Below are 19,658 nucleotides of genomic sequence, written 5' to 3'. Positions count from 1 at the left end.
TCAGAGAGGAAGGGAGAGGGAGAGATAGAAACATCAATGATGAGAGAGAATCGTTGATCAGCTGCCTCCTGCATGCCTCTCTAAGGGGATCGAGCCCACAAACTGGGCATGTGCCCCTGACCAGAATCAGACCTGAGACCCCTCAGTTCAAAGGCTGACGCTCTATCCACTGAGCCAAACCAACTAGTGTCTCATTCTGCCTTTTAGAATCACAGTGCCATTCAGCTATTGTCCGCCATATAATGTTGTAACTTTTATCCTCTTTCTTGGAAAACAAGCACACAAAGACTGAAAGTAACCATGCAGGATGTTCTGATCATAAATTCCTAGCAAAACTGGGTCATGGCAGATAGTCATTCCTTGGCTTTTAGCTTCCTTGACAAATCAATCTTTATCTTCAGTGAGCCTGTCTATTGTCTTTGTGCATCTAAGAACAAACCTTTGAAATGTCAGAGTTACCTTCTTTTCCAGATCCCACAACTGCCAGCGCCAGAGCAGGACACAGAAACCCACCCCTCATTTTGTTGCCCACATGCCATCCTATGTGTTCTAAATGTTATTAATTAATCCTGGATCCACCGAGTGGTGTCATTTTGTTTTTTTTTATCCAACACCAGAGACTTTTATGTAACCTTCCTTATGTGTCCTTCTTTTATTCTAACACACAACATGAGCTGCAAAACTGCCATTCTCTAGCATTTCCTCAATCCCTGGAGATTTGGTTTCTCAGCAATTGTCCTCAGTTTGGCTCAGACAAACTCATCAAAATTCTCTACAGGTTTGCACGTTTTTCTTACCAAGACAATTATCAACAACCTTTTCTGATCAGATGGCCAGAATAAAAAATATGGAGTGGGGGGTGCGGTGGGGGAGAGCAAGTAGGAGTATGTAATCATTTATTTTTAAGAATTAGCCTGATTTTGCCATAACCGGTTTGGCTCAATAGATAGAGCGTAGGCCTGCGGACTGAAAAGTCCCTGGTTCGATTCCGGTCAAGGGCATGTACCTTGGTTTCGGGCACATCCCCAGTAGGGGGTGTGCAAGAGACGGCTGATAGATGTTTCTAACTCTCTATCCCTCTCTCTTCCTCTCTGTGAAAAGAAAAGACAAGACAAGACAAGAAAGGAAAAGGAAAAGAAAGGAAAGGAAAGGAAAGGAAAGGAAAGGAAAGGAAAGGAAAGAAAAGGAAAAGAAAGAAAAGGAAAGGAAAGGAAAGAAAAGAAAAGAAAAGAAAAGAAAAGAAAAGAAAAGAAAAGAAAAGGAAAGAAAAGAAAAGAGAAAAAAATGAGCCTAATTTTGATTTACAACAAAAAAGTCCCAGGTCTTAGGAGCCAGGCACACTTGTCAGTTTCACAGGCTGGTTGTCCTCTTCCAAGTCCCCTTCCCTCCCTCTCTCCCTCCCTCCCTCTCTCTCCTCCTCCCTTCTCACCTCCCTCACCCGCCCAGCCCGCCTCCCCTCCTTCCCGGGGCAGCCACTGGCCCGCAGGCTCCCGGCGCCCTGGGTCACCGCGTCCACTTCCGCCCGGGAGAAGGCGCCTCCCACTCCGCTGCCCTGACCGTGGCTCCGGGCTCCGCGGGCTCCGGGCTCGCCTCCTGCGCGCGGGTAGACGGTTTGCAGACGGCGATCAGGTACGTGCGCTCCCCGATCGCAGAAACGCGCCCCGATTTGGGCTCCACCCACCCCACGGGGGGTTCGCACCCGGTAACGGAGGTCTTGGCCGTGCGCACAGGTAATGCGCCTGGCCAAGCCCGTTTTCAAAAGCGGACTCACGTCGGAGCAGTACCTGGTGACCCAGAAAAGCCACCCTCCCATCCCACCTGCGCATAACTGCCTGTATTGTTTAGCCAACCAGTTGGAAAATAGTTGAAATCGTAGGAAAGTGTATAAACGAGTGCTCGTTTTACCCCCAAAGGCTGACCAGAAGCCTTTCCTTGGTGCCACTAGATACTCTGTAACGATTTTCCCCACAGTGGAACAATTTGGTTGTATAGTTTTTACTATCGATACTATTGTACTATGGGGGAATATGAGGGTGGGGGATGAGCAGATTGGCATCAGGATCATTGCCCACGGCTGGCGGTATGTTTTAAGGGAGGAGGTGCTGGGTCTGCGAGTGGGGCACGCAGGCTGCAGGGTACGTGCTGCCAGGAAGGAGGGCACAGGCCACACCCACAGCCCAGGGAGGGCCGGGGGCAGGAGTGTCGCCTTGCCCAGGCCTTGCCAGCAGTGGCTCCTGCCACTTAGGTTTCTTTGCTGGTGGAAAATCAGCAAAGAAACTTAAATGGCAGGAACCGCTGTTGCCTCCAAAAGACCATTTATAATGAGGTGGTCAGAGGGAGCCCTGGAGTATCCGGGGAAACCTTATCTCGGTCTGAAAGCGCCCAAGGAAAGGTCAAAGGCTCTCCACTTGGCCGCTGTGTGAGCGCGCACCCATGGAAAACGCTAGCAGGACTGCTGTCCGGCAATCCTCGGGGGAGATGGCATTCACAGGCTCATCCAAGGAGGAACAGGGCCCTGCCTCCCCCTGCAAGACGGAAAATCGGTTCCAGGCACGTTCCCACACTGTTTACCCAGTAAGAGGAAAAGCGCCCAGCCAGCCTTCCCCGGAGCCACCGCCCTCCCCATATTATCTTTCAGCCTCGCTTTTGCGGGGCTAGCAGATGGTTTCTATTTCTAAATCTCCGAAGCTTCCAGAAATGTATTCCTAGGCTAATTTGCATGTTACAACCCCATCTCCGCCAATCTCCTTCGCTCATCCAAACCGTTTCCTACATCTCTGGTGGAGATCTTCACTGCGTTGGAAGTATGACTTCCGAGTTATTTAGATCCTGGGGGGTGTGAAAGCAGGAAAACCGCACTTGTTCACCACACGTTAGAGCCATTTCTCACCTTTCTGTCTTCCGGGGAGAAAAGGGGAATGTTGTTCAATTATACTGGAAGAAAACGGTAAAGGTAAAAATTATGAACAACAGATACATATCGATCAACAAGTGAATCTAAAAATCAAGTGAATAAAAAATCTGATGAACAGAATAAACTGGTGAATATAATAGAATAAGAGGCATAGAAAGGGAGTGGACTGACAATTCTTGGGGGAGAAAAAGGTGTTGGGGACGCGGAAAGAGACTGGACAAAAATCGTACACCTATGGATGAGGACAGAGGGGGTCTAAGAGTAAAGAGGGGATGGGAACCGGGTGGAGGGGAACTATGGGGCGGGGGGAAGAGGAACAAGTGTAATAATCTGAACAATATATACTTAAAAAAAAAAAGAAGATAATTTTCCATGAAAGGTAAAGTCATGACTCTTCTACAGATATAAAAATGAGCACATGTTAAAGGTTCTGTATTATTTACTAAAGAGGGAACCAGAAAGATATTATGACTGGTTACAAAAAGAAGTCAAGCTCGCTGGCATGGCTCAATGGTTGAGCGTCCACCTATGAACCAGGAGGTCCCTGTTCCATTCCCAGTCAGGGCACATGCCCGGGTTGCTGGCTCCATCCCTAGGGTGGCGCATACAAGAGGCAGCGAGGCAGCCAATTAATGAGTCTCTCTCATTGTTGTTTCTATCTCTCCCCCTCTCTCTTCCTCTCTGAGATCAATTAAAAAATATCTATCTATCTATCTATATCTATATATAGATAGATAGATAGATAGATAGTCAAGAAGGACAGATTTACATGGAGTAGAGGACTGCGTCAGGAAGAGGAGAGGAGAGATTTGCAGACCCAGTGCACACCCGTGCTCTCCATGGGCTTGCAATTTTGTGGAGGCGCATGCTGTGTGAGGCGGGGCTGGAGGCTGTGCAGGAGAAGGTTACTCATTCATCGCACTTGTTCAAGAACAGGGCAGACCCCATTCAGGGCCACCTCGACAGGTGTACGGACCAGTGCAATGGGATTTGGCAGCAGGAGAGAGATTGGGCCCCCCTCTGAATCCAACAAGGAAAAGTGGGGATTTTTTTTTTAATTTTTAAAATATCAATATATTTTATTGATTTTTTACAGAGAGGAAAGGAGAGAGCTAGAAACGTCGATGAGAGAAACATCGACCAGCTGCCTCTTGCACACCCCCTACGGGGGATGTGCCCACAACCAACCCCTGACCGGAATCGAACCCGAGACCTTTCAGTCCGCAGACCAACGCTCTACCACTGAGCCAAACCGGTTTCGGCTGAAAAGTGGGGATTTTTAGTCAAGGATCTGAGTAAGGGGGTCAGTGGATAAAAAATTACTAACGAAGCATGAGCGTTTGGGGAATCCTGCTCACTGACTTGGCAGAATTTGGGCAGAAGACAAGGCCAAGGGCTTGAGACATCACCTGCAGGATGGCAGAGGGTCCGGGTCAGGATCAGATGTGGAGGGTGGGGGATTCTAACAAACTGACTTAGCAGGATTCTTACTGAAGCTGAGCAATGCAGAGATGAACTCGGAAGCCCAAAAGTCAGGGCCTAATGGAGAACAGGGTTCAGAGGAGTTTGGTCAAGGAGAGAAATCTTTGTCCAGGGACCCTCAGTGTGTAGGGGCGTGGGCTTGGCAGCCATTCACACAGGTGACAGGTGTGGCATCTTGCATGAACGTTGTGGGGGGAACACGGGCGTTAGTGGTGAGATTAGTGTGGCATTGCCAATGAGCGTGCCCATTCGAGTGTCCTCTGCAGGAGCACGTGTTGGCCAGCCCTGATGCCATAAAGAGGCGCCGGCTTCTAGCGGCTTCACCAATGGGGACAAGGAGCTGGTCTCAGGGTGGCAGGATGTGTTGCCATGCCCAGCTGCCATGATACAGAAAAGCCTTTCTAGACACACATTTTCTGAGGACCCCATCACACATGTCAGACGCACAGCCCATCCTTTCTAGAAGGAAACTGAAGCCTTCCCACTCACAGTGAATGACTCTATAAGGTCATATAGAAAAAACTGTCAATGGAAAAGTACTCACTGTCCACAGCACACCCTTCTAGACTATCTGATTCTAGCCCTGTTCACTGTGTTTGAACGAGATTGCTATTCTTTGAAAGTCCTGGGTAACTGATAGATTTGTAAATTCGGTCCTATCTGGTAGAGATTTTATTGGTTTCTTCCCCTCCAGTGGAAAATCCGTTTCGTCTCCACTTGCAATTCATCTCAATCTTCCTTTACGACATAAAATTTTGTGTTATTTTCTTTTTGTCCTTTGAACCAGTTATATAACATCTGTCTCATTCCTCCTATCTTATGTGTAAAATAAAATCTTTAATATATTCATTTTATATCTATGGTTTTATTTTTATTTTATTTTATTTTTTTAGAAAAAAATTACCTTTTCATAAATGTGTCTTTTAGGGGGGAAAAAAAACCCATAATCCTGAAAGGTATATGCACATAGAAAATTTCTTTAGAGTACAGTCAGTAGCTAGTCAAGGGTATGTTCCCTGAGGCTCTCACACCACGAGGGGGTACAGTCTGTAGAAACTGCTCTGCCCCGTGACCTTGGCGTCACACAGGCTGCTGTGCCACGTGAAGGGTCTGGCAGGAGCCCAGACTTCCACACACAGTACACGCAGTCCTGTCCTGGCACCTCCCCTTTCTGCAGAAGAACCTTGCAGGATCAGTCCAGAGAGTGGGTCTCCTGGCTGTAAACACTTCTTATGGAGAGTGGATATCAACTGAAAATAAAGTTAAAAGATTCAGATTCGAGGCTAATTTGGAACGACCAGGATTTTCTGTGGTCCCCTCGCCCTCAGGACAGCCCAGGTAAGAAACTAGCCCAAGGAATCCACTCGCAACAACAGTGCAGCGGCCATAAAATGCACTGCTACTGCTACTGGGTTGTTCTGACTTCTCTCACTAATCATAGTTTTATGATGTAGCTTATGAACAAAAAGCCATACAAAATAGAATCAAATTTCCTGTGATCAAATGGCTACTCTTAATTTCTCTCTTTAAAATTATCTTATTTCTAGTTATGAACATGTAGAATGTCCTGCAAAGTACATGATATAGCATAGCTGCACCCATATTCACATGACCCAGATTTTAAAAAAAACATTATCTTTTTTCTTATGTACTTCAAATCAAAACTTTTTAAGGAAATAAAATATAACAAATACAATTAAAGACAATAATCTTCTTCCCCCGCCAATAACCATTCTCTAATTCTCTTGAGTTATACGTTAAGACCTTATACTTATTAATAATATATGTATTACTTTGAGGTTTTAGTATTTATTTAGCATTAAAAAAGCTATCATTATTATAGCATTATGTTTTGAGATTTATTATATTGACATATATAGTTTGTTCATTGAACTGCTTTGAATATTCCTTTTATGAGTTTTTTGTGCCCTAGAGTTGCCATAAACTGGGTGACTTAAGACAACAGAAATTATTCTCTCAAAAAATTTATTCTGTTGTGGAGTCCTGAAGTCCTAAATGATGGTGTTGGTAGGACCATGCTCTTCTTCAGACCTTTAAAGGAGAATACCTCCTTGCCTCTCTCCCAGTTTCTGGGGCTGAGTGGTTATCCTAGGGTCCTTGGTTTGCAGATGCATCACTCCTCTGCTGTGTGTCTGTCTCTACACCCACATTTCCCTCTTCTGGTAAGGACAGCAGTCATTAATCAGATGAGCATCACCCTCCCCAGGACGACCTCATCTTAACTTGATTACCCTCTGTGAAACCCTACAAATGAATAAGGCCCCATTCACAGGTTCTGGTGGTAGGACTTGACCTATCTTTTTGGGGGGACAGAATTCAAACCACAACAATGAATGAATCACAGTTTATCCCATTCTTCTCCTGATGGTCAATTAGTTGCTTCCAATTTTTGCCATCCTATCTATGCTACCAAGAATGTACTTCGTACCACCCACTGCATGCATGCATGGACACACACACACACACACACACACACACACGAATTTCTTTAGAGAATATATGGAGTGATGGGATTTCTGGGTTGTAGGGTGTCTTCATCATTGCTAGACCTTGACATACATATTTTTAGAGTTTGTATCAGCTTATATTTCATGGACACCATCTCCTAGTGTTATCAATATGTCATTGATATTCTTTGTATAATTTTTTTATATACTAGTGACCTTAATAATCTTTTCATATCATTCAGGTGTTCCCTCTTGTGAATGGCCCACTCATTATCTTTAGAGCATTTTTCTGTTGATGTTGTCTTTTTCTTCTTGATTTATAAAAATTCTTCATATATTTTATCTAGACACAAAATCTGCTTTAAGAATGGTATATTCTCTTAGTTCATACTTTGTCTTCTTGCTTTGTTTATCTTATAGTTTTTTAAATTTTAATAAAAATTAAACATTTTTTTGTTGTTGAAAATATTAAGCATATATCAAAGTAGAGCCTGGCTGATGTGGCTCAGCAGTTGAGTGTTGACCCAGGAACCAAGAGGTCACCAGTTCGATTCCTGGTCAGGGCATGTGTCTGGGTTGTGGGATTGATCCCCAATGGGGGCCATGCAGGAGGCAGATGATAGATGATTTCCTCTCTTATCAATGTTTCTATCTCTCTATCCCTCTCCCTTCCTCTCTCTCTAATATTCAATTAAAAATATATATAAAAATAAAAGTAGACAGACTAGTACAAAGGATGCTCCTAAACTCACCACACAGTTCCAACACTGTGACACAGGACACCCACTGCCACTGCCACTGCCACTACCGAGAATCAATTTCAGCATGTAATAGTTACACAAGTTTCACCAAAAGGTTGGAGAAGCTTGGGGAGCTCAACAGGGTTAAGTCAAATGTAGTTTTCCAGTTGCAAATGGCTAAAATGCACATCCCCCAAACCTGAATAGGATGATTGCCAGCTGCCAGACAGCTCAGGGCATTTTATTGCCTCCTGTTGGCCAAACACCTGAACAGCTGTAGGCTATTCCTCAAACTGATAATGCTTCTGTAAATCCTTTGATACTTTACCCTTTGAAGTGTATATTTCCACCTTGCCTTAGGTCACGTTGTGTAGAATAAAGCATGGGTCATTGGTCAAGGAAGAGTCTACAGTTCCCTTCAGCTGAAGCTCCTCTGACCCCCAATGGCTTTCAAAAATATCTTTTGTCTTGGACTTCTTAATCATCTACACTCAGCCCCTTTCTCCAGAATGCTGAACCCTTTGTAAGGCTGGGAAAAGAACCCCAGCGTTATGGCACCCTGAACAGGAGACACCAACATGCCAGACCCTGGTCATTGTATCTGTAGAGACATCTTCGGGATCAGTGCTTTTATGGTCTCTTTTCTATGGTACCTCAACACTTAAAACTTCATTTTGAGAATCTGTCTCATAATGAATTTATTCTATTTCTATTTATGCAGATCTATTTCAATTACATACTTTCTCCCATTGCAGATGATAGGTTTAGTTTTTCTTTCGTCCCCTTTCCTGCTTTCGGTTTGTTTGGTAAAGCTTGCTAGGTAGGTCCTGTCCTCATTTCTCCCCACGCTGTCACCATAATCTCTCCTGATTATTGTTTATTTGGAGCGCTTCCTTCCATTTGGCACTTTATAGTGAGTTCCTTTTCCATGGGTAGCATTTTCCGCCTGGATTGTGAATGTCTGACTATAAAGTAGATTTGCTTTTGCTTCTGCCAGGTGCCCAGGGCCAGTTATGTTCATTTCTCAGCCAGGTTTTCCTACTTGAAACTAAGGATCTTGTAAATTGGGGTGATGGTTTCTTTTTATAACCTCCTAGGCTTCTTTACATATTCCTAGTCCCCGTCCACAGTTTTTCTTTGCTGTTGTTTCTTATGTATCACACTAACTCAGAATCCTTGAGGGTGGTCTCAGCTACAAATCCCAATTCATGGGTTCCCAAGGCCTGACTGGATAGAGAATCCAGGCTAGGTTAGGTTGGTCCCGGGTCTGGCCTGTCTCCAGCCTGGCTGGGCTCTCGGCAGCATCTGATCCCCCTACCCTCACCCTGGTTTTGGCTTCCTCTCCAGTTCCAGCCCTGGTGCTGTTCCCTTCTTCCCATGAGCTCCACCACGTTGTGTTTTTATTTGCTGGTTACACTCACTCTGGTATTTTCAGTGTTTGCAATGTGAATGGAGTCTTATTATCTCCAACCTGTGGTGTTGCCAGAACCAGCAGCCAATATTGTTTGTTCGTTTTTCTTCCAGAAAACAGATATTAAAGGTGTTCCTAATAGATATTACACATATTGAAGGTATATGAGAACATATTAAGTTAATATAAAATTGTCCCCTATGATGTCTTAGATGGACTGAATACCAGCACTGATTTCTTGCATGAGTACACTAGGAGTAGAGTCAATCTTGATTTTGGTTTATTTACTGTTCAAAATCTTCAGGTTTTCCCCATTCGGAATATAAAGCGTGTTTCTCTCTCCCTGTAGCCCGACTTCAATATCTCCAATGGCTAACGAAGCTCATCCTTGTCCCTGTGACATTGGCCATAAGATGGAGTATGGAGGGATGGGGCGTGAAGTTCAAGTTGAACATATCAAGGCTTACGTCACCAGATGCCCCGTTGATGCTGGCAAAGCTGTGATTGTCATTCAAGATATATTCGGTTGGGAGATGCCCAATACCAGATACATGGCTGACATGATCTCAGGAAATGGATACACGTGCGTATAAAATCCCATTTTTCTTTGATAAAATCCATGGAAATTTCTGTGATGTATATTGTGTTCCCTTTAGGGAAAACAAAAGCAACCCCAAAAACCCTGACTGTATTCTTTTTTCTTCTTGTAAATAACTATTTTTATTGCTGACACTATTACAGATGTCCCCCTTTCCCCTTCTTTTGCCCACCTCCACCCAGCTCCTTGCCCCCCCCTTCCTCCTGGCCATCACCACTCTATTGCCTGTGTCCACAGGTTATGCATTTGTGTTCTTTGGCTAATTTCCTCACCTTCTCTTGTCTAGTCCCTAATCTACATTATCTACTTCCTTATCTCTCTGGAAAATGTAATATGAAACTTAAAACACCCACCTGCTGCCAAGACCGGTTTGGCTCAGTGGATAGAACGTCGGCCTGCAGACTGAAAGGTCCCAGGTTCCATTCCGGTCAAGGGCATGTACCTTGATTGAGGGCATATCCCCTGTAGGGGTTGTGCAAGAGGCAAATGATTGATGTTTCTTTCTCATCAATGGATAGATGTCAATGTTTCTAATTCTCTATCCCTCTCTCTTCCTCTCTGTAAAAAAATCAATAAAATATATATTTAAAAAACAAACAAAAAAACACCCACCTGCTGTTCACCAGAAGCCACCAAGTTCCCGGGCTTCAGGTCTTCCTGGGGATGCCCTCAGTGTGGGGCCCCGTGGGACACAGCCACAGGACTTGTCCCTGGGCAGACCTGGCCAGCTCTGAGATGACCCATTAATTGGCCCTAGGAGCATGTCAGCCTCCAGCTATCACGGCCCGACTGGGTTCCGGAACTGGCCCAGTGAGACCTCACTGTCTCCCAAAGGTTCTGCCTTTGTCCAGTTGCCTGGTGAATGCTGCTACCTGTTTGCTCATCAACGGCCCCGGCATTGGTAACAGCTACAGGGAGTTGCATGCAGGAGGGGAGGAACCACTCCTTCCTCTCGGCTTCAGAAAGCTGGACCCAGCAAGCCCTCAGTGTGGAGCCCCGATTGCCTTTGTTTTCTCCCCAAAGAGAAGCTGGAAAGCCAAGGGTGCACGCTCCTGGCTCTCCTCCGAAAAGAACTGATCTAAAGGAAGCAGGCAAATTTAGTGTTGACTCAATAGGGGATTCACTCGATTTTTCACTTTTTAATATCCTCCAGTTTATTTTCAAGATGAGGCAATTTAACATCCCAGCGGCAAGCCCAGTAATAAAACAAAGGACAGCCGGTCCTGATTGCCTCTGGCTCAGCCAGGCCCTGTGTTCAGGCTTTGAAGGGCTTTTGTCCTCCCAGCAACCCCTCCTGGGAGGCTCCTTCATTGTTCTCATTTGGAGAGGGGAAAGCAGGGCAAGAAGACAGGTGCCTCAGGTCACCCTGCCCCAGGAGCTGATCGGATCCTGTTGTTTCAGGTGGCTGCTTAGGTTGGCGATCTAGAGTCCAGATGCCTGTGATTTACAGAGCCTTTTCACACGTCCAACTCATTTTCCCTCACAGTAACCCTCTGAGGCTGGGCGGGGCTGGGAGCAGTCTGTTTCTCATATGGAGAACATGGGGCTGCATGTTGTTAGATGATTGAAGAATACAGGGCAGACGATGCAGTACTGGAACTGGAATTTACCTTTCTTTTTTAATATATTTTATTGATTTTTTTTTTTTTTTTCAGAGAGGAAGGGAGAGGGATAGAGATTAGAAACATTGATGAGAGGAACATTGATTAGCTGCCTTAACATCCCAGCGGCAAGCCCATCTGGGGATGTGCCCGCAACATCCCTACTGGGGATGTGCCTGCAACCAAGGTACATGCCCTTGACCAGAATCGAACCTGGGACCCTTCAGTCCACAGGCTGACGCTCTATCCACTGAGCCAAAGCGGTTGGGGCTGGAATTTACCTTCTTCTGACTCAAATGTCAGTGTCCTTTCCCCCCTGAAGGAGGCGCTGTGGGCCCCCATCCGTGGCAACGGCCCTTTGTGTTGGAAACTGGTCTCTGGGTGGGTCAGTGTTGGTCTCACCCTCCTGGGTGGATTTGTGGGGAAGACAGTGAAAGGGAATGGACGATTACATGGAGGTGAGAGAAGCAAGGTGGGGATTGAATTACAGGAGAGTTAACAAGAGGATGTGCTCTTTTGAGGGTGGTTATGCTTATGTCAAAGATGTGTTAACTTAGATGCCCAGAAACAATGGACAGGGCTTGCTTAAAGCAAAGAAAAACCTGTTACTAAAAAAGTATGTGCCTGGGACATGACTGCCCACCACCAGCTGCCCCGTTAAGGAATTTATGATCAGATGACCCTGTGAGGTTACTTTCCATAGAACCCCCTTTCTCACCCACAAAATCCAATTTGTTTTTCACTTGCTCATCTGTCTCATGTCAATATAAAGAACCTAGAAGGGAAGGAGGGAAATTTTTTCCCTCCCCTACAATCGACATGGACTCGAGCAAGCTGGCCCTTTTTATCCATAGAACCCTCATTAGACTTATACCATCCGATAGGAAACTGTGCCCTGCTGGCATGCTGGGCGGCGCTGGGGAAAATTGCTTGGTTATAGTGCCTGGACGGGCTAACCAGGTGTGCCCTTCTGACCTGAGGCTAATGGGAAAGGCCAGCTGAGAGGTTTGGGGACAGAGAGGCTCACCTTGCTGCAGGCCCTTGCTGGTGGGTCCCCTTGTCCTGTGCAGTGATATCTCCTGGGGTGTGTGCACAGCCGAGTCTCCTGGTCACTTTAGATGGGCTGGGCTACAGACAAGCTACCAGAGGCCCTGCACCTTCTGTTGTGAAATCCGAGAAGGTTTGGCCTAGTGCCCATTGGCCTCTTTGCTGTGATCAAAGTTGGCCCTGGTGGCCATGACTTCTCTTTTCCTGAGTGAGAATAGCCGACATAGCACATTTTTTTTAATGAATGTAGGCAAACACGGAGTCCCAATAGCAACAGAAACTAAGACCGGTTACTGTCCCTCATTTACAGAACCATCGTTCCAGACTTCTTTGTCGGGCAGGAGCCATGGGACCCCTCTGGGGACTGGTCCACTTTTCCAGAGTGGTTGAAAACAAGGAATGCCAGGAAGATCGACAAGTAAGTAATTGGCGGGCGTGGCTGTGTTGGTGGGGTCCCCCAGGGAACCCAAGAGAGCAGTCTTGAGAGAGAGGTGTCTGGCTTCACGGTCCAGACACCTCCCCTCCCTCTGAGTAGGACTTGGATGGCCAGGAACCTCGAATTAAGTACATTGCTTCTAGCTGAGAACGTCTTCTGAGTTGTTCCAAATAACCAATTAGCAAATGAACTGTTTGCAAAGCCAGGGCTACTGCCCTTAGGCCCCTCCTGGCTTACATAGTCCTGGTGGCTTTCCAAATCTCTCTCCACTCTTTGGACACAGGAGGAGAGGCGATGCAAAGTGGGAGAGACAATGTGCCAAGTCAGAGAGTTTGGGGAGCTGCCCAGTTGTGACTGGGGCCTGTTGGAGAGAGGAGCCTGGGGTGCTGGGCAGGGACAGATCTTGGGGTCAGGTCTTAGCGCCATGCTGTGGCCTTTGGCCTTTACGCTGAGGCTGGGGAAGGCTGCCGCTCAGCTTTCAGCTGGGCAGTGAGCTGGTGGGATTTGCTGGTCTTTTGGAAAGAGCCCGCCTGCAGCCCTGTCAGGTGGTTGGAGGAACTGGGCTTGGCAGAGAGACTTGCCAGGAGAGGCATCCCTCAGCACTGGGCAGGAGGTGGTGAGGAGGCAGCTCAGAAAGTAAGAATCTCAGAACCTCAAGGAAGAGCTGCAGATAAGCTCCTGCTACGTGCCCAGTGCCCTTCCCAGGGCCTCACAAAATACCTCTTGATTTACGAATAACTTTTCTTTCTGCTCTAGAGAGGTGGATGCAGTCTTGAGGTATCTGAAACAACAGTGTCACGCCCAGAAAATTGGCGTGGTGGGATTCTGCTGGGGAGGAGTCGCTGTCCATCACGTGATGATGACATACCCAGAATTGAGGGCAGGGGTGTCCGTGTATGGTAAGTCTGCCTTGTACAGGTTTACACAGTGAACACAGGAAGGTTCGTGGGTGACCGTGCCATGAGCCTCTTCCCAAGCTAAGGGTCCCAGCTATAACACAATACCCAGTGGTCATGAAATTGGCTTTGAAAGTCCGAAAGTCCAGGTGAAGGTTTGTACTGCAGTAACCAGAGGATGTCACTGGAAGTAGGGAGACCTGGGTCCCAAAAGTGTTGCTTTGGGAAAGTCACCTGATGTCTCAGTTTCTTCACTTGGGACAAAGGGGATAACATTTGTTTCCGTGATAATGGTTAATACTAAGCAACATTTTCATGAGGGATATTTAGAGAAGATTTTTCCAAGATAAAAATTATTCTCAACTGCAACCCTCCCCCCCCCCCCCCCCCCACACACACACACACAGGGAAGAAAAGGAAAACCTACTCTGAAATGTAAATAGCAACATAAACATGTCAGCCCAAACAAACCTGCAGAGAACCAATTCCAGCATGTAATAATTACAAGAGTTTTGCCAAAAGGTTGGTGAAGCTTGGACGGCTCAACAAGGGTGAGCCACACAAGTAGTTTACTTGTTGGAAAGGGCTAAACAGGCACTTCCCCCAAACCTGAATAGGATAATTGTTAGCCGCCAGACAGCTCAAGGCATTTTATTGCCTCCTGTTGGCCAGACACCTGAACAGCTGTAGGCTATTCCTCAATCTGACAATGATTCTGTAAATCCTTTGATACCTTACCCTTTGAAGTATATATTTCCACCTTGCCTTGAGACAAATTGTGTTAGAATAAAAGCAGCATCCTGAGTCAAGGAAAGAGTCTACAGTCCCCTTTAGCTGAAGCTCCTCTGACCCCCAATGCCTTTCAAAACTATCTTTTATCTCCGGACTCTTTAATCATCTACATGCAGCCCCTTTGTAAGGCTGGGATAAGAACCCTGGCACAAACTAAAGGCATCATAGCATTGATGAGAACATTTTATTTGTTCTCAGAATTTAGAAATGGCATTCTAAGTTCACAATATAGAAGCAATCAGACCATAAAAAGTTGTTTAAAAAAAGAAAAGAAATTTTGGCCTTCTTTCATAATATTTCTCATGTAGTTATATTGATGATTCTCATTTAGCTTAATGGCTCCTCACTGTAGTATTTTTGCTTAGTTTTAGCATTAAAAAGTTCCTTCAAGTATTTACTTTACACGAAAGGAGTACATTTCCAGTTGTTACCAGGGTTACTAGAACATTCAGTTCCTTTGTGCCAATTAGCAGAAGTGCTCCTGCATGAATGGCTCTCTGGCACCCCCTTCTGGCCTCTGTTGCACAGTGCAGGAGCTGTGGAGTGGCAGGACTAAGAGAGGTCTAGGGGCATCAATTCTGCCTTGTACAGGTTTACGCAGTGAACCATGCATGCGGTGGGGCAGGAGTGTGGCCATCTGTCCTGTGGCTCTCTGACTCCTAGAGAGGACTTACAGGTGAGAGGAGGATATCTAGGTTATTTAGCTTCGCTTTGCTGCCAACAGGAAATGGGAGGAAAAGCCACCCCTTATTTTCTCCCTCCTACTGACTAGCACACTCCTTGACCAAACTTGAGTCAGGGTCCTCTATTCCTCTGTCCTTGGCCTACTGGGTCAGTTTAGGGAGGATCCCTCACCTTTAATACCCGATTAAATTCCTCACCCCTCACCCCCACCCCTCATCCTCTGTAACTTGCCCCTCTGGCCTATCTTCAGCAGAAATCTTACCAAGCTGTCTCACCAGAAACCCCCTTCCCCTGATGTTTCTTCTTAGTTGATTTTTGTTGATTTCAGAGAGGAAAAAAAGGGGGAGAGGGAGATAGAAACATCAGTAATGAGAGAATAATTGATTGGCTGCCTCCTGCACCATCCCAACTGGGGATTGAGCCCGCAACCTGGGCATGTGCCCTGATTGGGAATCAAACCATTGACTTCCTGGTTCATAGGTTGACACTCAACCACTGAGCCATGCCGGCTAGGCTCCTCTTAGTTTTCCATCCACGGCTCCCACCCTGCTCCTTGTCATAAATCCCCACTAGATAAGCTCCTTGTTGAGACTAATTTTATAGGGCAGCCCACTTCTGTGGAATTGCTTTAAAAAAGAAAAAGAAAATATATATAATTTTGAAAAATCAAACCAAACCCATGTAGTTTTCTGTGGCACGTGCATGCATGGAAATCATATGTCGTGTTCCCGTCTCCACCCTGCAGGCATCGTCAAGGATTCTGATGATGTGCACAGTTTGAAGAACCCCACGTTGTTCATTTTTGCAGAAAATGATGCTGTGATTCCTCTTGATCAAGTAAGTTGGGCGTCTTTTCTTTTTGCATATTTAATAACACGATTTGACATTTGGGGGGAAACATACTAAAGTGTTCACTGGTCGCTCCAAATATTTTTCGACATTAAGTTTTCAAAAAACTTTTATTTTTAATATTAAGTTTTAAAGTTGGGTTTCATTGGGGAGGTACCGTGTGATTTCAACCCTCCCCAAGGTGCTCTTGGCATGACCTGGTTACTAAGCCTAGATGAGGGCCTGCCTCCTGTCCCCACATGTATAATCCCGGAGTTGGTAAGGGAAATGCAGATGAAAACAGTAGTTCAAAAGCAGTCATTTAGGAATTAATTGTTATTATTCATAACCAATACTTTATATTAATACATATTTCAAACACCGTATTTTCTGGTGTATAAGACGACCCCTAATATTACAGTTAAAACATAGGTTTAGGCCTATATTCGCTGTATAAGACTACCCTCCACTTCCGAGGCAACATTTAGGAATTAATTGTTATTATTCATAACCAATACTTTATATTAATACATATTTCAAACACCGTATTTTCTGGTGTATAAGACAACCCCTAATTTTACAGTTAAAACATAGGTTTAGGCCTATATTCGCTGTATAAGACTACCCTCCACTTCCGAGGCAACACCAGTTGTTTTTTTAATTAAATTTTTAATAAATGACATTTTTCGAACATACCGTAATATACCGTACATTGATACGATAAATGGAAGGTCTCTTCACAAATGGCAATGCCATGAACTTGACCGAGAAACAAGAAATCCAAAAGAGAACATTAACAATGATGGCATCATCTGTAAAGAAAATTACATGAAGAACTTGCAGAAAACGCTTGTTTGTCACTGGGATGATAAGAGGTTTTTCTAGGCAGAGGAGCATTGTGAGCTTAAAATCCTTCAAAATCCTCATCATGTTCTTCTTCTGACATCATAAGTTCATTAATGACCTCTTGTGGTACATTTGTAAGATATACTCGGCGTATAAGACGACCCCCGATTTTTGGTTGACTTTTTTTCGTTTCAAAAGTCGTCTTACACGCTGGAAAATACGGTAGCTTACACTTGCCGAAACTGGTTTGGGTCAGTGGATAGAGCGTCGGCCTGTGGACTGAAAGGTCCCGGGTTCGATTCCAGTCAAGGGCATGTACTGTGGTTGCGAGCACATCCCCAGTAGGGGGTATGCAAGAGGCAGCTAATTGATGTTTCTCTCTCATCGATGTTTCTAACTCTCTATCCCTCTCTCTTCCTCTCTGTAAAAAATCAATAAAATAAATTCAAATAGCTTACACTTGAATATATTGAAATTTATATTAAATAGATTGAGTGTTGTATATTATATGTACTTGAATAAGTTAAATTATACAATTTAAAATAGTTGATGTTGGGGGAGATAATAGATCAACCGAAGGACTTGTATACATGCATATAGGTACAACCAATGGACACAAAACTCTGGGGAGGGAGGGTAAGAATGGGGGGGGGATGGTAAGATATGTACACAGATAATAATTTAATAAAAACAAAATAAATAAATAAATAAATAAATAAATAAATAAAATAAAATAGTTGATGTTGTATTGTTTTTACATTGCCCCAAATTCCCTCCTTTGACAAAGATAAGGACTGTGTTGGTTATAACATTAAAAGTAAAAAATTCATTATGGCTATGGAACTCAATTTAAAGCACTGATGTTGAATTTCTTTTATGAGATTTTGAGATTAGGAAATATTATTTCAGGGTTAGAATCATTTCATTGTGAAAATTTTTGCATACCAGGTCTCTTCGCTGACCCAGAAGTTGAAAGAACACTGCAAAGTGGAATATCAAATTAAAACATTTTCTGGGCAAACTCATGGGTTTGTGCATCGAAAGAGAGAAGATTGTTCACCTGAAGATAAGCCCTATATTGATGAAGCAAGAAGAAACTTACTCGAATGGCTGAGCAAGTACATTTAGCAGCGGCCAATGCAAACTTTTCTCAAGATAGCGTTTGTCTGGAAATTGGCTTTGAAATATTTAATCATTTTATTCTATTTCCATTTTGTATAAAACAAATCAAGGAATCCTGAAATTCATTACTTCCTCTGAAACACAGATTCAGTAGGAAATGTTAATGTACGAAATAATTTTTTAACATGTACCTAAAATAGCCCTGACTGATTTTGCTCAGTGAGTGTCAGCCTGCAGACTGAAGGGCCCAGGGTTTGTTTCTGGTCAAGGGAACATGCCCAGGTTGTGGGCTTGATCTCCAGTAGGGGGTGTAGGAGGCAGCCAGTCGATGATTCTCTCTCATCATTAATGTTTCTCTCTCCCTTTTCCTTCCTGTCTGAAATCAATAAAAACATATTTTTTTAATGTACCTAAAAAAAAATTTAAAAATGGGTTAGTACCTGAAGAATTTGATTGATAGAGTAATATCCTAAAACTAGTAAAAATCCTGGGGCTATTCTGAACCAGCTGACAGCTCAGGTGTGACCTTTCTGTTCTTCAGTGGAGGACATCTTTTAAAATGACTGATGTTGCAAAGCTATGGAAGCATGAACTATAAACTCAGGTAGTTAAAAGCCCAACTTAGTTAGATGTTTATCTTTGTCTTAATACAAATGAATTTCACCTTCATATATTGCACTATGAGAACCAGAGATTAAAATAGGGGTCCATGGGCCTAATTATATCAAGCTAGTAAACTTTTGAGTTTTTGAATTTGTGGCTTTTTTCTAGAAGCTAATTAAACAATGATGGATTGGAGTTACCATCCAGCTGCCTCCTAGGTATTTTGGGCCCCAGGGGTTGGGGCTATATACAATAAAAAAATCACTCACGAATTCAATCAGAATTAAAATGAAGTCAGGTAAAAAATCCAGCTCCTCAGTAGCCCTGCCACACGGTGGGCAATCTAGCCACGTGTGGCCAGTGGGGACCATATGGGGCAGTGCTCACCTACACTAGTGAAGGCCTTTCACCTCTTGCTGACTTTCTGTTAATCCTGTTATCCCCCATGTGACACCTCTGTGGTTGGTCTTTCCAGTTCCTGCGGAGAATTTGGTTACTTGGCAAACTAACCAAACCTAGACCAGGGAGTTGTCCTCCCACTGGACCTTCTCAGTCTGCAGACACCTCAAGGACTGCTTACTTTCCAGCCCATTCAGGCTTGGGCCCTTGGAAGCTCCCTCCTCTGGGTGGGAAGATGGGAAGGAGGGTTTGCTTGGGTCCTAGATGGAGAGTGGGATACTTTATCCCCATGTGCCAGGGCCAATGTGGGGCCATTCCTTGTCAGCCCTGGGGCTCCTGGAGGGAACCCCGTGGAAGGTGGGGAGCAAGAAGCCCTGCAGCCTCAGGGAGCCACATCTACTCTGTCTCTTTCATTGCTGAGTGGTGCTGCAGAGTCCCAGCTGTGACAGCAGCAGGGGTAACACATGGGCCCCTCGGAAGAGGGAGGGAAAAGGGAGCAGTGAGTGGCTTGACCCCAGCCTGGGGAATGGAGAGGAGGGATTTCAGAGCCATTTGATGGACACAGTGAACTAAGTATCAGGTCAGCTCAGAAGTAACCCGGACAGGGAATAAGGGGAGTATTAACAGCATACCTTGCCTTGACTTAGGGTGGGGACTACACATTCTTCAGAGAAGAGAGAGAGGAGCCAGGGATGCACAAAGACAACTAGAGCTTCCATGAAAATCACAGGAATTTCAAAAAGTAAAAAAAAAAAAAAAAAAAAAAAGGTTGAGGGAGACCATCACTGAGA

General features: G+C 44.8%; 1 protein-coding gene across 2 annotated transcripts; it reads left to right on the top strand.

Annotated features, from left to right (window-relative positions):
* Positions 1-1,497: 1,497 nt before the first annotated feature.
* On the top strand, positions 1,498-18,618 carry CMBL (carboxymethylenebutenolidase homolog). 2 transcript variants are annotated; one of them, XM_036411070.2, is made up of 6 exons: positions 1,498-1,629; positions 9,365-9,598; positions 12,572-12,679; positions 13,454-13,596; positions 15,815-15,906; positions 17,692-18,618. In XM_036411070.2, exons 2-6 carry the CDS (start codon positions 9,384-9,386, stop codon positions 17,869-17,871), a joined length of 738 nt encoding a protein of 245 aa, XP_036266963.1. In that variant the 5' UTR covers positions 1,498-1,629; positions 9,365-9,383; the 3' UTR covers positions 17,872-18,618. The 2 variants fall into 2 exon arrangements, with proteins under 2 accessions (XP_036266963.1, XP_036266961.2); XM_036411068.2 differs by lacking the exon at positions 1,498-1,629 and adding an exon at positions 5,554-5,734.
* Positions 18,619-19,658: the final 1,040 nt, after the last annotated feature.

The sequence above is a fragment of the Pipistrellus kuhlii genome, unplaced genomic scaffold, assembly GCF_014108245.1.
Source record: "Pipistrellus kuhlii isolate mPipKuh1 unplaced genomic scaffold, mPipKuh1.p scaffold_m20_p_4, whole genome shotgun sequence".
Taxonomy (NCBI): domain Eukaryota; kingdom Metazoa; phylum Chordata; class Mammalia; order Chiroptera; family Vespertilionidae; genus Pipistrellus; species Pipistrellus kuhlii.
This window is presented reverse-complemented; position numbering and strand designations above follow the sequence as displayed.

What these genes read in the sequence shown, in the direction of transcription:
- CMBL (XM_036411070.2), top strand. Translation starts at nt 9,384, where the DNA reads ATGGCTAACGAAGCTCATCCTTGTCCCTGTGACATTGGCCATAAGATG. An exon ending in GGCAGGGGTGTCCGTGTATG is followed by an intron (nt 13,597 to 15,814) that starts GTAAGTCTGCCT and finishes TCCACCCTGCAG; the next exon opens with GCATCGTCAAGGATTCTGAT. An exon ending in CTGTGATTCCTCTTGATCAA is followed by an intron (nt 15,907 to 17,691) that starts GTAAGTTGGGCG and finishes TTTGCATACCAG; the next exon opens with GTCTCTTCGCTGACCCAGAA.